General features: G+C 32.5%; 1 protein-coding gene and 1 long non-coding RNA gene across 14 annotated transcripts; one reads left to right on the top strand and one right to left on the bottom strand.

Moving 5' to 3' along the window:
* Positions 1–1110: 1110 nt before the first annotated feature.
* LOC139858672 (uncharacterized) lies at positions 1111–2581 on the top strand. 2 transcript variants are annotated; one of them, XR_011763025.1, is made up of 4 exons: positions 1111–1392; positions 1697–1758; positions 2054–2115; positions 2202–2581. It is a non-coding gene; the product is annotated as an uncharacterized lncRNA (long non-coding RNA). The 2 variants fall into 2 exon arrangements; XR_011763024.1 differs by having other exon boundaries at positions 2054–2581.
* Positions 2582–9112: 6531 nt separating this feature from the next.
* On the bottom strand, positions 9113–15401 carry LOC139857476 (uncharacterized). Of its 12 annotated transcripts, none has more exons than XM_071846239.1 (10): positions 15087–15401; positions 14904–14992; positions 12455–12498; positions 12214–12325; positions 12001–12060; positions 11246–11294; positions 10999–11094; positions 10719–10918; positions 10442–10610; positions 9113–9374 (listed from the first exon to the last, which is right to left on the bottom strand). In XM_071846239.1, exons 2-7 carry the CDS (start codon positions 14950–14952, stop codon positions 11013–11015), a joined length of 396 nt encoding a protein of 131 aa, XP_071702340.1. In that variant the 5' UTR covers positions 14953–14992; positions 15087–15401; the 3' UTR covers positions 9113–9374; positions 10442–10610; positions 10719–10918; positions 10999–11012. The 12 variants fall into 12 exon arrangements, with proteins under 12 accessions (XP_071702340.1, XP_071702348.1, XP_071702346.1 ...); XM_071846247.1 differs by having other exon boundaries at positions 10719–10921; positions 15112–15401; XM_071846245.1 differs by having other exon boundaries at positions 10442–10627; positions 15112–15401.
* Positions 15402–15757: the final 356 nt, after the last annotated feature.

Here is a 15757-nt window from a genome sequence, read left to right as displayed (position 1 = left end):
CATCTCATCTATAATGTTCGTGAACAAAGTTTTTTCAAAAAACGAAAAAAAAAAAAAATTTGCTTCCCCCCGTTTCCCCCCGAATGGTTACTTCACTCTTGATCCTACCATATATATATATATATATATATATATATATATATATATATATATATATATATATATATATATATATATATATATATATATATATATATATATATATATATATATATGAAATTGGTTGTTTCTTTCTCTGATTTTCCGCCTTTAACGGCTAATTTCGAACCATTTCAAAAATCTGCTAATTCCTTTTCGTTTCAAGCTCATGTTGAATCTATTGGACATGTTCCTCCTTTGGAACCTTTCCTTCCTTCACGATACTCTGTTCCGATAGTGCATGTGGGTCCCGATGGTTATGAGCGTTCTACTCAAAGAGACTGTTCTCCTGTTAATCCACTGGCGGTGGAGATGGTACATGAAGCTGGAAATCAAGGTTTAACTGACTTCATTGGACGGTTGGAGAAGGAGATTACACGGCATATGATCGAGAGTCTTTTTTGTAAAATTGGGCAGATATTCGAGATCAAATTTTGGATCTCAAGAATGTACGTGTTTGTTTCTTTCTTGATTAAGTGTAACGCTACGGTCTCGCGTACTAGCAAAGTTGGTAATATTTGTTGTGTTGTGGTTTGCTCGGATTATGAGGGTTATAATAGGATCTTAGCGAACGTGAATCGCCAGGAGGACTTTGGTTTGAATTCTTCGTTTGAAGAACATTTGGTGCACTTTTCACGTTTGTATGGATTGAAATTAGGGGAGTTTCGGCTAAGTTTGTATCGGCTAAGAATATTCATAGGGTAGCTGGATTGTTTGAAGTTGTTTTGTCAGTGACTAATTCTTCCACTTATGAAGGTAACTTCTATTACATGCTAGTAAAATACCAATTGTATGACATCATTTTATAATAAAAAATCTTAGCTTAAAAACTAATTAAGGACACATGGCACATTCTAATGACATGATACTTACATCATTATTTGTAATTAATTAATTAAATAATTAAAATTATTCATATTAAAATTGTATTATACGGAATATATCTGATAAATAAAATACGGAGTACTTCTTGAAACTCTCTCACGCGTGCCTTTTTTTTCTTCCTGAACTTAGCATGCTTCTTTTCAAAAGCACCAAAAACCCTAAAACACGCCACCCAAAACCTAATCATCTAGCGAAAAAAAGCTTTACACATCTTCATCTTCCAGCGATTTTTGAAATCATCGTCAATAACCAGAAGATTTCTTCAATTCCATTCTTCAAAGATGCCTCTCGATTCATTTTTTCATCATCTGATCATCTTCGTCATCGACAAATTTTTGGTCTTCTGAGCTTCATCACCACTTAGTTCAGGTAAATCAATCTTTAAATTAATATATTTTCCCCTTTTTTCGAAAAAAAATCCCTAAATTTTCTCTCTGTATCGTTGAGTTTCATCATCTTATTTTTTTAAAAAAAATATGAGAACATTAAAAAATATCTCAGTCAATTCCTTATATTTCGTGTGGATTTTTGGAATTAGGGAAAACTTGAATGGAGATACTGTTTTAATCTTTCTGTGTCATATTAAACTATTTTTGTTAATCATTGATTAGTTTTTTATGGTATAATAATTTGGTTTGATTCTTATGCGCTGATTATGATAATTGAGCATTAGGAATGGGACATGGAAGATCAGCATGAAAGAATAATGGAGGTTTTTGAAGTTCTTGAACTAAGGTTAGTATTTCAAGTTTTTGCTTGTCAATTTTTTTGAAGTTTTCCTTATGCACACAAGGTGTTCGATGTTATGTCAACAACAGTTCTTGAATGCTTGGATCAATGATTAAGAAGTGAAATTCTTTTGGTACTACTGTAGTAGAGTTATACTTTCTTTTTGTATAACTTTAAGGTTTTTGATTCATTGTTGGTTGACTGAATCAGTTTACTAAACTAAGGTCTTATGTTCTACTATGATTTATGATGTTTTGAAGTAATAAAAGGTGTTTATGTTCGTAATTGTTTGTATTTGTAGTCTCTGGCGAGTTTAATTATCATGAGAATAGTTGTCAGAGGCTGATAGCAGAGGTTGCCGATGTAAGCACTCAGTTACTGTAGTTTTTTTTTTTTTTTTTTTTAACATTCTCTATGTATTTTTGTTACATTTACGATAAAGTTTACAGTAAATTTAGGACAACTTCAAGTTGAATTTTAGAGTAAGTATGTTGGATATGGATCAAAGTTGGAAATCAGGATTGTTGCTCAAGGGTACCTTCATGAATGTTGATGAGGTACCTCTCTTTTCACTTCATTGTCTTCTTTGAAGGTACAATGGACATTGAGTCATTTATATTTACATATAATTTAGAGTTAGCATCGCATATGATGATTTAAAGTAACCGGTTACGATTAAGCATATGGTTTATATTGTATTTTTCGAATCAAATGTGTAGTTTCTTTGAAACAATCTGTATTTACCTCTGAGAAAAAATCTAGACTCATTTATAGTTTTTTCATATTGTGTTTGTAGTTTTATTTCAATAAATTGCTTTGAGAAGCAATCTGAACCAATTTGATGTTTTGCATATTGTGTGTAGTTTTTTTAAGTGACATGTTATACTCTAGATTACTTCTCAGTATAACATGTCACTTAAAAAAACTACACACAATATGCAAAACATCAAATTGGTTTATGTATAAGTTGATTAATACTCCGTAACAATTTGAGGACATCAAGCGTGATCATTTTATATACATATAAAAGAAAATTTGATTCATTAAGCAGGAAAACAAGTTTTATATATACCTACAACAGAATTGCAGATAAACATTGATATTAACACTTCACCTAAGCTGTAAATATAATATTTGTGTGTAAAAATCTTTAATTATTCTCTAAGATTTTAAAGCCGTTGAGTTGCTATCATTTTACTATACTGCTCGACATACACTTCGCTATTACTTATCTTGATTCAACTAGTTGCAACTGTGCAAAAAATCTGTAAATATAAGGTGCGTGATTTGTACTGCTACTTGGTAGTCAAAACTCAAAAGTTATTTACTATTTAACATACACAATGACTAATTCTGTTTATCAATTGTTCACTTAGAAGTTATTGAAGGTTATAATATAGATATTCCATAAATCGGTCCTGATTCGGTTTCCCCATACCGAACCGGTACCGATACCGAAAATACCGAAACCGAAACCGAATCCCTCTCGGTACCCATTTTCGGTACCGGTACCGGTACGGTTTCGATTTTTCAGGACTTTTGCTCATCCCTAATCTAGACCCATTTAAAGTTCCATATATCAAGTATTCATGTATATAAGTTTGCATATTGAGGTTTTGTTTTAAATTAATATACTGTAAAGCCATTGGCATATTCATTGATATCAAAAGGGACTATACTTTATAGCTATTGACATATTTATTGATATCAAAACGGATTATACCTTCAAAATTTTCTTTCCTGTTTGTTTTTATTTTAATATACTTATTATTCTTAGTGGATTATGATTAAGTTGTTGTTTAAAAGTTGTCTAATCCACCTTTTAGTTGGTAATGCATTCATAATAACATGATGTAGAATGCAATGTGCAGTATTCTCTTTATGTTATTATGTATCGAATGGTTGGATCACACATTGATTTTGAAATTAGTGTCCTCAGAGAGAGGATGGATGTTGCAACCACTTATTGTTCCATGTAAAGTTTGAGACTTTGAGGTATGTAAATACCTTTTTTATTCTATTTATTATTCAAAATATTATTTTGGATAGTTTCAATATGTCAATCTAATGATGAAAGCTATTTAAATATGATTGGAAGAAGATTGTATGGCTTTTTTTTATATCCTTTGTGACAATTCCTTTTGTAATTTTTGCACTTTATTGTGTTGATCATTTAGGCTGTATTGTAGGTTTGAATGTACACTATTTGAAGTATTAGTTATTGTTGTTAAATGGGTAGGCAAACAGTAGGTTTCGGCGAACTTGTCAAAATGGGTACAGGTCACAGTGAGTTTCATTATTTGATTTGGTAATGTTGAGGTCTGAGGGTGCATTCAAATTAGATATCCATTTTTTTTTTTATATCCGGGCACATTCAAGTGTCGATGTGTAAGTATTTCAAGTTATTAAAAAAAAATCAATGTTTTATTAGTTCCTAATATTTTTGGTTCTAACTATGATTTGAATGATTGTATATGGTAGTAGGATTAGCCACTACTTGAAGACTTAACCATATAATATTTCTATTTCTTAGTTTATCTACATGTTGATTATATAACGTATCATTACAAAAAATTTCCTTTAAAAAATCCGTGAATCCACTGGTCTTTGCACTAGTTGGTTCATTATACGCATTCATACAATCTAGTTGTGTGAATCACATACATGAATTGGTGATAGATAATTTGAAAGGTGAAAAGGACTCGTCGAAAAATATATGGGTTAATGAAGTTGGTTAGTTGATGGATTTTTGGTTGTTTGATGAAGATCTGTTCTCGAAAAAGGTGGTTTTGTGTGACAATCGCAGCATTAGGTTTGGTTAGTTTATGACTGAGGTTTCTGTTGAAACTCCGATTACTGTTTTAAAGAAGGATTCGTCCGGATTAGCAGGTAATCAGGGTGAGGGAATTGGAAAAGTGGATGACACGACTGTGGTTGATGCAGTTGATTTAGCTTCGAGGTGTTTCGATTCAACTGAGGATATGGTTGGTTTAGACCATAGTAACGTAGAGTTGAATAGAAGTAAGGACATGATTGATGATAGCATGCAGGGGTCGGTGGATGGAGCTATTGTTGCTAACTTGTGTAAACATAAGTGTCGGGTTGAAGGGTCTTTAGGATCTCCTTATAAGGTTCACTTATATGAGATTGACAATGCTCTTATTGATGCAGGCTTTGATTCGAAGTGTAAAAAACGAGAATTTAGGAGGTTTTGGATCCGTCGACTAGTGATTCTTGATAACTTGGCGAATGTTGCTAATGGTAATAGTGCGGGACGGAAATATTGCATTTGTGTGACTGTTAATTGTAAAGGTCATTGTGGGGGTTGGCATGTTCATTCTAGTAATTTTCGGTTCAACGGGGTAAGGAAAGGCTTCGATAAAGGTGTGAACAAGAAGAAAGGTAAGTTGAAGACAAAGATTGTTAAGGATGAGATCTTTTATTTACACGATTCTAGTGATGAGGAGGAAACCGAGGTGCCTATTCAAGGGACTTCAAAAGTTTTTCAAACCTTTGAGATTTGCAGGTTGAAGCGTGTGGGAGCGGGGTCGGGAGAAGCTTTTGTTAGTAATGGTTTTTTTGATGAGTTTAGAAATGGCGGTTTGAATTCAGACGGAGTAGGAATTGAGTCAACCTTCTCTTTTCAGGCTAATGGGTAAGATGGATTCAATATAAAGAACATTTGTGCTTAACTTTCCTTTTATGGGTTCTCTTTGTTTGATGGTTTGTTTGTTCATTTGTTTGTCGTTGTATTCGTATTCTTGGTTAGGGCCACAGTGATGTTCGGTTTTAGTTAACGTCTTTCTTGTCTTGGTTACGGTGTGTTTACTGTCGCTGAACCTCTGTCGTGGTAGTTTTCTTTGTATTCTTTGTTTCTCGTCTCTTTTTGAGATCAAGTTTTATATATAGTTATTGTTTTTTTGCCATAAAAAAAAATTAAAGCATCAAAAGTTATAAAATATAAAAAAAACAATGGACAAAAGAAGTAGGTGCAGACCAAACTAACATAATGCAACCTTATTTGAGTCATATGAAACTTATTTAACCGATCCAATACACGAATAAAATGAAAAGAACAATTAAATAAATGGTTGCAAGTGTAAGTAGAGTATTGTAGATAAACCTGATCCATTACTATTACTATATTGGGAGGTAATTCGTACACCACCTCTATTTTGTCATATATCGCCAAATAAATTATTTGGACATTTCTACCCTTCCTTTTTTATTTACCGTATCCAACCACCACCTCCCCCTTTGACTTCTCAAATTTAGTTTGCACTTTTACATATTCTTATTTTTAAAGCAATAACTGGATCTTTTCATTTAGCAAGTGATTTATTAAATTTAACAATTGTTAGAGTGAGTACAATGATACAATTGATGATGATAGCAGAACATGGCAATTCTATAAACACGTGATATATAATAAATAATTTAGAACCATAATTTCAAGTTAGGAACTCAACAAAATCACTCGAACAAATTCTATAAAATTGAAGTAACTAGCTTCGATTTTTAAAGTGATAATTTGGTTCTTTATGTATTCAAGAATACCCAACAGGTAAATAAACAAAAGAGCTTAAATTTTTCCTTATATTATAGCCCCAATTAGGACATAATAATCACAGGAAATAACAAATAATGGAGATCCTCCACCCTAATTTCTGACAAACTCATTGGCACATCCTTTAACGCATCGCCGGCACCATCCCTCAGTAGAACTCCTCCTCCACCACCCACATCCTTTAATGCATCAGTAAGTTATTATCAAGTTGTAGGGCATATACTTTATTTGTAAAACCAAATGATATATTGATGTTCATAAAGAATTAAGAAGATGAGAGGAAGTAAATTAGGTTCAGAGTAATTCTATGATTCGGCTCACATTTTAGCTTAGGTTGAAAAGTGAGGCGGTGGGATATGACAAGTAAAACTAAGGGTAAATATGTCCAATTAATTATTTTGGGGGTGTATGGTATGTGTGGTGTACGGATCACCTCCCAAAGGAGAAGGGGTAAGAAATTTCAAAAATATCTGACAGGCTCGGATTCCGAGGAACGACAATTTTCTTCACGTCGATCATATGATGAAAAATGAAAAGGAAAAAGATGTCGAACAGTTTGGAGAAAATTAAATGGTGTGGATGAGGTGATTAATGGTAGGAAAGAGAGAGAAAACGGTAGAGGACAAAGGGTGGTTAACGACGGAGGAAAAAGTTGAAGGAAGAGAAAGACGTTACCGATGTTGGCTTCATCCCCGAGGTTTGATGCTTTAATTCTAATCATGGTTCTCTGATTAAATTGCATGAGCACTCTTGTCAAATGAGAATTACCTTTAGTTATTTATTAATGAACAGTCATCGAGTATGCTTTTTGTGTAGACACTCAAAGTAGGGTGAACGTTTGTCTTTATATATAACTAGAAAAAAATTCGAACGTGCGTTGCTGCGGTTGTATTCAACGCGCGGTCGAATGTGGATATACGTTGTGTGGTACCTGATATATCTAGTAGGTTGAGTTGTTTGTTGGACGTGTATGTATATGCATGAAATATAGCCCGAAATATTTAGTATTTTTTTAACGATGTTCGTTTCGCGTATAGTTAGTCGCGTTGTGTTCGTAAAATTGTTTCGAGTTGAACGGTGGTCTCGGAAAAATTTAACTCGCACCGAACAAGAATATATGGCCCGTTATTTAGTGTTTTTTTAACGATGTCCATTTCGCGTATAGTTAGTCCCGTTGGTCCGTCTGATTTTTTCGAGTTGAACGGTGATCTCGAAAAAATTTATCTCGGACCGAGCGAGAAGATAGGGCCCGTTAAAAATTCGGGTGGAATTATTTTCTTTTATTTTAATAAAATTATATATTTACGTTTTCTACCCCTGCAAAGTTAAAACTTGAGGGGCCATTGTGTAAATTAAGTCAAAGTTGAGGGATTGTGATCGTAAACTCAAACGATAATCAAATAGAACTGAAACGACGATTTTGGTCGAATTTTGGCCGTGAGGTTTAGTATATAGATAAATAAATAAATGTCATATAAGATAATTTAAAGTGACAAATTTTTACATTGGTCTACACCAATGCTTTTGTCAGTATAGAGGTATGTAGCACTTTATGGCAATTTATCACTAGAAAAATGGTGTGCACTGCTTGAGAGAGTTCTTTTAATTTCGTTATTTTTATATTTAGTTGTTAACATAGTTTATTCAGTAGTTGACTAATTTTATATATAAGGTCATTTTTTATGGAAAATATAACCTAAGCGGGTCAGAAAATGGGCTAAATGGTAAGGTGTTGGTTTGCTCTTTTGGGGGATACCCCTTTGGGTTGCTCTATGTTCCGCCACTGAATCAAGTCATTATTATTTTTACATGTTAAAATGGCTCTAATTTGCTGTTTATTTTCTATTTTTCTTATATAATAAAATAACTAATGCACGAGTTAAGATCAAAATAGCAAGTTTGTTTTATCGGTTTAGTTTATTATCGTAATAAAGTGCTTTTGTAAATCTATTTGAAGTGTTGACTTATTGTGACAATGGATACAGAGTTACACGTATCAACTGGAGCTGACCCGACTTGAAATGAGGGGCGGATCTTCAGGGAGCAGGGGCGTTGGCCCTCCCAAAGTTCTGAACAAGTAGCGTATATAGTTGATTTGATTTGGAAGAAAAAATAAAGGTTATATTCAATTTTAATGGAGAATTTTGGTACCGTAAATGTAATGGGTGTTGGTGATGAAGAAAGCATGTAGGAAAGAGAAAGTGATGTCAGTACTTCTAATTATTTTTCAAAAGATCCCTTTAAGTTTATATGAATGTTCATTTCATACCTTATAACTTTAAATTATTTTTGCATTCTAAATTCTAAATTCTTTTTAAATAAAATATAAATTACATAGTAAATAATGGATACTAACTACCGAGTACATTAAAAACAAATTTTAGCAATATGTATTTAAATTCATGCGCTACTTTTTTTTTCCTAAAGATATGCGCTATTTTTGTTTTGACTATTTAATATTTAAACTTAAGTTGAGTGACTAAATAACAAGAGTTAAAATGTACATACTTATATTATGTTCAATAAACTTTAATTTTCAAGTAATAATTCATCAATATCTAACGATTTTTGTAAGACTATATTTTTTATGTTCAAAAATTTTTGGTCCTCCCATAGATCTTGTTCAAGATCCGCCACTGTTTGAAATGTATGGAAAACAACCCATTTGAAACCGATACCCAACCTGCCTATTTTGACTCATTTCTATTTAATGTTCACTTTACAACTTTATTTTTCATCGACACTTCCTCCATTGTTATATAGGTGAAAAAGATCAGGTCGTGTGCAGCCTGGTAAATGCTACCACTTTTATTTCAAACTAGTGTTATGGTCCGCGCTTCGCGGCGGATATGTGTAAGCGTTTGTGTGCGAAGAAGGCGTGTCAAAATCGACCATTACCAAATTTTACACCAAATGACCTAACGGTTAAAAGGGGCCCAAATTAGTTGCTCTAATGTATATTGTTACAAATTTGGAGCCTTAATTCCTGACACTAAGTTGTCTGTTGTTCCAGAGATCCTGATGTTTCCAACGTTCTGTATACATCCAATGTAATCTGCAGATTATAAATATTGAAAGTAAATTAGGTAGATGCTTATATTATGTAATGTTTAAGTAAATAGTAGACGCTACAGGTTGATAAAACTACCTATTAGTATTGAATCCATAACGTTGAGTTTTGTTGAGGGAGTCTAGATAGTGGGTATCTATTAGCATTGAATCTATGATGTTGGGTTTTGTTACTAATGTAACAAGTTACACCCAGAATATAAATCAAGTGGTATCACATATATGCTAAATGCTAATAGGTCAAATGTACATGATGGATATGTTGTTTTTCAATATATGGAGTAACATATCAAAAGTAACTCACTATCGTACGTTTCATGAACCCGTTCGAATACTTTTCTTCCTAAACCTATCCCCTCAACTGGATGCACATCTTCATAAAACGGAGACTTAATCAATTTCATGGACACGGTAACACACATTATCATTACTATCAAATAAGTTGTAACATCAACTTTTAAATTTAGGCAATGCATAATTTGATTCAATAAGTGAAATAATAACATCAAAATTAACACTATTAAATATCTTGGTAAACACAGTGATACCCATAAAGAACTATAACACCTTGATATTTAAAAAAAAAAAAAAAAAAAATAGCTCGAATCATGTTGTTAAGAATTTAACTACCCGAGAATTCTCTAATTCCATTAAATTAAAATCAAACTTTACTTCCTACGTGCTTTCAGCTCATTAACTCAAAGTATAAAAGGCTTAAACTTTACCTCATTACTTCAACTCAAGCTACAAAAATATCAGAACATGAATGTTGAATTAACATAGATGTTTAATAAGCTTTGATATCAATATAAATATATATGTATAAAAGGTTACCTTATTAAACTCTAAAAAAAACCGTATTTAAAGCTAATATGATCAGATTTATCACAATGAATATCACCATCAATTGCAAAACCCCTCCCACCAGGTCAATAAGTTTGCATTCAATTTTTTTCAAATAATTGACATCAAAAATCAACAAAAGGATGCTTTTTGGCTGTCTTTTAACTATATGTGTAAATATAAAAAAAAATAGTATGAAAGTCGACTCACCTGTAATTATATCGGAAATTACGTCTTTCAGATGAAAGATTTTTTTGCTACATAGCCGTGTATTGACCTGATTGCAGTTCTATGTCTTCTTTGAGCTTTTCCTTCATTTTCTTTATTCTTCATATCATTCACTTATTTTTGCAAATCTTTCAACATTTGAAGCCAACATCTACAAAGTTCGAAGAGCTGCTTCAATTATAAAACAAACTTGTAACCCTTTGTGTGGGAAATTAATAATTTCTCAATTGCTAATGGATGAACACATTGAAAATAATACCTCTTCTTTCCATTCTAAAAAACCATGACTATTATGACCACCCAGCGTTGACCATATACATCTATATCCCTTTAAAATACCTAGATCCTCTCCACTTTCTCCAACCTTTGTATCATTATTGTCGGATAGTCTATCATCACTCGTTGCAGCAACCACACATGTTCAAAATGTCTTCAAAACACGATCTTCAAGGCATTCTACTACTCATGGAAGCCCAATTAATTAGTCCTACGAAACTTTAGTACAAAGAAATGTAAATGCATACATAAATAGATCATACCACCTATTGATGACTCATAATCCAGAGTAATCATGCCAGTAGATTTTTTCGAGCAGGATTGAGACCATAACGTGTTCCCAGTCATTCATTCCTCCACTGTTAGCCAAATGATAAACCAAATGATTTAGTAAACAACCTTACAAACTATTAGTCCAATAGTTGTTTCTAATTTCAATTATAACTGACAGATGTAATATAATTCTAATTTCATTAAGATGTAAAATAAAGTTAACATTGCAGCAACTACCTGCCATTTCGATTTCTAAACTGTAAAGCTTTCACATATAGAAGATCACCTGCAACCAATTCACCAAAAAATTTGGTTAATTTAAGTTCACAATAAAATAGGTAATAAACTTGAAAGGAGGAATTCCGGTATCGTCACATAAAAGGAATCAATCAACATTAAAACTATAAAGAAACACAAATTAAAAAGTGCAAATTTCATTATAGGTTTAAGGTTTGGTATTTCAAAGAAAATAAAAACATACATGTCATATCATAATCTAAACATTTAGTGGGATTATCAAAAAAATAAGTCATTCATTGTCCCTTACCGTCTTATGTCATAAGCCTTAAACAGATTTAACTTGTAACCTCCTAGACTTTGAAATTAAATTAACGTTAAGCCCAATTAGTAAACAAAACTAAAAAGTATAGAACAATAAATAGTAGGATCGAATCATTGTGTGATAGTACCTACATTCTTACGATCCCAATTATGATCCTATATCGACTACGATCCTAACATTTCGTTGTTATGATCGTAGGATCTTACAATTGTTAACCTTTATTTTAACCGTACCTTGAATTAGGTGGTGCAACTCTCGATGCTGGTGTTGTCGAGGCTGTGTGAACAATAAATAGTAGGATCGAATCATTGTGTGATAGTACCTACATTCTTACGATCCCAATTATGATCCTATATCGACTACGATCCTCTAACATTTCGTTGTTATGATCGTAGGATCTTACAATTGTTAACCTTTATTTTAACCGTACCTTGAATTAGGTGGTGCAACTCTCGATGCTGGTGTTGTCGAGGCTGCATATGAACTTGGCCTGTTATCCCTTTTGTACGCAGGCTTAACATACGATCCACCAGACTCTATAAATTTCAACAACCAAGAACACGTCTCAACACTAATATGCAACGTTTCTATTACAGAACATAAACTAAATAACATTTTTTAAAAGGTTTATGCACTTTTATACCAGAAGAGCCAAAATGGGTTGACCCACTACGTCCAGCGTATCGATCTGGACCACTTCTAGCCCCACGATTTGAACTACTACCACGAGGTCTAATATCTGTTGTATCCTTCAGCTGAATACAAACAAAGCAAAAAATAACTAATCGCACTAATTTACATTAACAACGTATAAATAAGATTAGAAATACTGTAATATGTAGTACAGCAAGTACGAGTTTCATGTATCACCAATGACAACGCACCTCTTTTTTCTTTTCTCGTTTGCTCTTCACCTCATGAAAAGTATCTGAAGCATTCAATCAATCAATCAATAAGCTTTATATTATTATTTGGTTTAGCTTATGTAGATTCTTAGACTACGATTCAACCTTAAATCATAGCATACACAATGGTCAATCTTATAACTTTATTATATACATTCATAAATATAAACTAGTAGCACATACACAAAATACAGTTTCCATTGTACATGTCGAACAAAACACATTAACAAAAGGCTCTTACCTATTTATTATACGTACATAATATAAGCTGCTAGTGAATACACAAATTACAACCATCAAAACAAACACGTTAACAATTAAAGCTCTTACCTTGGCTTAACATATATAGTGGTCAAGCTTATAACTTTAATACACAATCATTCATAAATTCATAAATAGAAATTAAAATATATATGTATATATATATATATATATATATATATATATATATATATATATAGGGGCAGGATCAATGTGGAAGTAACCAATCGGGGGGAAGAAAAAAAAAAATTCGTTTTTTTTGAAATTTTTTTTTTTCCGGCATCAAGATCACACGAAAATATATCACACAAAAATATGAACATTTAGAAGAGACACTTCGTGATGAATGTTATTATTTATGCGGGAAAACGATCGACAAAAATAACATTTAAGATAATATTGTTCGTGAAGAATATGAACGGTTTTTTTTCATGTTTTGTGAAGTAAAATTTAGCCCGATTTAGAGTTTAGGGTTTAGGGTTTGGTGTTTTGGGTTTATTCCATAAACCTAAAACACCAAACCCTAAACCCTAAACTCTAAACCGTTCGTGTTAAAAACTCGATCTAAATCCTAAATCTAAACCCTAAATCTAAACCATAAACCCTAAATTTCTAAACCCTAATATCTAAACCCTATAAACCCTAATATCTAAACCACAATAGCTAAAACCTCAAAATACGCTCGAAAAACACGATAATTGTTATATATTACTTCTTCGAGCGTTTTCCCGCCAAAATAAAAACATTTATCACAAAGTCTCTACTAAATATGTTATACTTGCATACACATTTTATACTTACATTGCTTGTTATACTTGCATACTTGACATTTACTTTTTTCACTTATATGTTCTTTTACTTTACTTTGTTACATGCCATATTTACCTTTACATTTTCCACGGTAAGGTTCCTTTTATCTACTTTACTTTACTTGCATTTAGTTACTTCACTTAACGGATTTCATGGTTCTGCTGGCCGGAGGTCCTTGGGAAGCAGCCTCTCTGCCCTATAGTATAGGGAGGGACGACTTCTTTTACCCGCAGACCGATAGGTATCCGTGGGGGAGGAATGACTTCCCTTTTACTCTAGAGTAGAGGAAAGACTGTCTACATCTAACCTCCCTCATACTCCACTTTAGTAGAATTGGGTATTGTTGTTGTTGTTGTCTCTACTAAATGTTCATATTTTCATCTCATCTATAATGTTCGTGAACAAAGTTTTTTCAAAAAACGAAAAAAAAAAATTAGCTTCCCCCCTTCCCCCGATTGGTTACTTCCCTCTTGATCCTACCCATATATATATATATATATATATATATATATATATATATATATATATATATATAGGGGCAGGATCAATGGGGAAGTAACCAATCGGGGGAAGCAAAAAAATTTTTTTTTTTTCGTTTTTTTTTCCGGCATCAAGATCACACGAAAATATGAACATTTAGAAGAGACACTTCGTGATGAATGTTATTATTTATGCGGGAAAACGATCGACAAAAATAACATTCAAGATAGTATTGTTCGTGAAGAATATGAACGTTTTTTTTTCATGTTTTGTGAAGCAAAATTTAGCCCGATTTAGAGTTTAGGGTTTAGGGTTTGGTGTTTTGGGTTTATTCCATAAACCCAAAACACCAAACCCTAAACTCTAAACCGTTCGTGTTAAAAACTCAATCTAAATCCTAAATCTAAACCCTAAATCTAAACCCTAAACCCTAAATTTCTAAACCCTAATATCTAAACCCTATAAACCCTAATATCTAAACCCTAATATCTAAACCCCAATAGCTAAAACCTCAAAATACGCTCGAAAAACACGATAATTGTTATATATTACTTCTTCGAGCGTTTTCCCGCCAAAATAAAAACATTTATCACAAAGTGTCCCTACTAAATGTTCTTATTTTCATCTCATCTATAATGTTCGTGAACAAAGTTTTTTCAAAAAACTAAAAAAAAAAAAAAGTTTTTGCTTCCCCCGCTTCCCCCCGAATGGTTACTTCCGTCTTGATCCTACCACTATATATATATATATATATATATATATATATATATATATATATATATATATATATATATATATATATATATATATATATATATAGTTTCTATTTCTACAAAAAAAAAATTGAAACAAACACATAAACAACTAAAGCTCTTACCTTTTCTTAGCATAGATTTGGTGATCAAGTTTATAACTTTACTGTACATTCATAACTATAGTTGATAGCAGCAACTCAAAGTATGGTTTCTATTAAAAAACATCAAAACAAACACCTTAACAAAAATATAAACCCTAACCTCTTTAATCACAACAATTAAAACAATCAGCCAGTTAGACATACATTTTAGAAAAATATAAACCCTGACCTCTTTAATCACAACAAAATTGTGACCTAGAAATCAACGGTGGTGATGTTGTTGCTTAAGACGGCCGGAATATGACGTAATCCGCCGCTAGGTTTGCGATTTTATCGAATGAAACTTGTAGCATGTTGCTCGAAAAATCGTCGCGGATTCGATGGTGGTGATGGCGTTGCTTGAAACGGAGTTAATACGGCGTAATCGCAGGTAAAAAGGAGTTGGTGGTAGTTGTTATTGAAGAGAGTAAGACGAGGAAGGTTTGAGAAGAAGATTTGTGTGTGTGGTCCTAATGAGATGTAAACAGTGTAAGAGTAGGAGGTGGTGTTGTAGCGAATGGGATTTAAGTGTTTTTACGATAATTAGTGTGTGTATTAATATTAATTAATTCATATATGTCTTTTGGTGAATATCAACGGCGGGAATTGATGAGATGGCATGTACAAATCCCATTTAGTTTAATTAGATTCCATTATGCCTTCAATTTTAATTAGATTCTTCAACCATTTAGTTTTTGATATTTATCTTACTCATCCCATTGAAAACTTGCACGGGGTGTATCATTAATTAAACCAGATATCTTTTTTTCTCTCTCCTCGATTCCTTCCTCCTCCCAGTGTACTTTGGTAAAACCCTAATTTTTCAGACGTCGCCA

The sequence above is a fragment of the Rutidosis leptorrhynchoides genome, chromosome 7 (genome assembly GCF_046630445.1).
Source record: "Rutidosis leptorrhynchoides isolate AG116_Rl617_1_P2 chromosome 7, CSIRO_AGI_Rlap_v1, whole genome shotgun sequence".
In the NCBI taxonomy this organism is placed as follows: domain Eukaryota; kingdom Viridiplantae; phylum Streptophyta; class Magnoliopsida; order Asterales; family Asteraceae; genus Rutidosis; species Rutidosis leptorrhynchoides.
The sequence above is the reverse complement of the archived record's forward strand: the minus strand, read 5'-3'. Positions and strand labels throughout refer to the sequence as shown.

What these genes read in the sequence shown, in the direction of transcription:
- LOC139857476 (XM_071846239.1), bottom strand. Translation starts at nt 14,952, where the DNA reads ATGTACAGTAAAGTTATAAACTTGATCACCAAATCTATGCTAAGAAAA. An exon ending in CAAATCTATGCTAAGAAAAG is followed by an intron (nt 12,499 to 14,903) that starts GTAAGAGCTTTA and finishes TGAATGCTTCAG; the next exon opens with ATACTTTTCATGAGGTGAAG. An exon ending in AACCCATTTTGGCTCTTCTG is followed by an intron (nt 12,061 to 12,213) that starts GTATAAAAGTGC and finishes AAGGGATAACAG; the next exon opens with GCCAAGTTCATATGCAGCCT.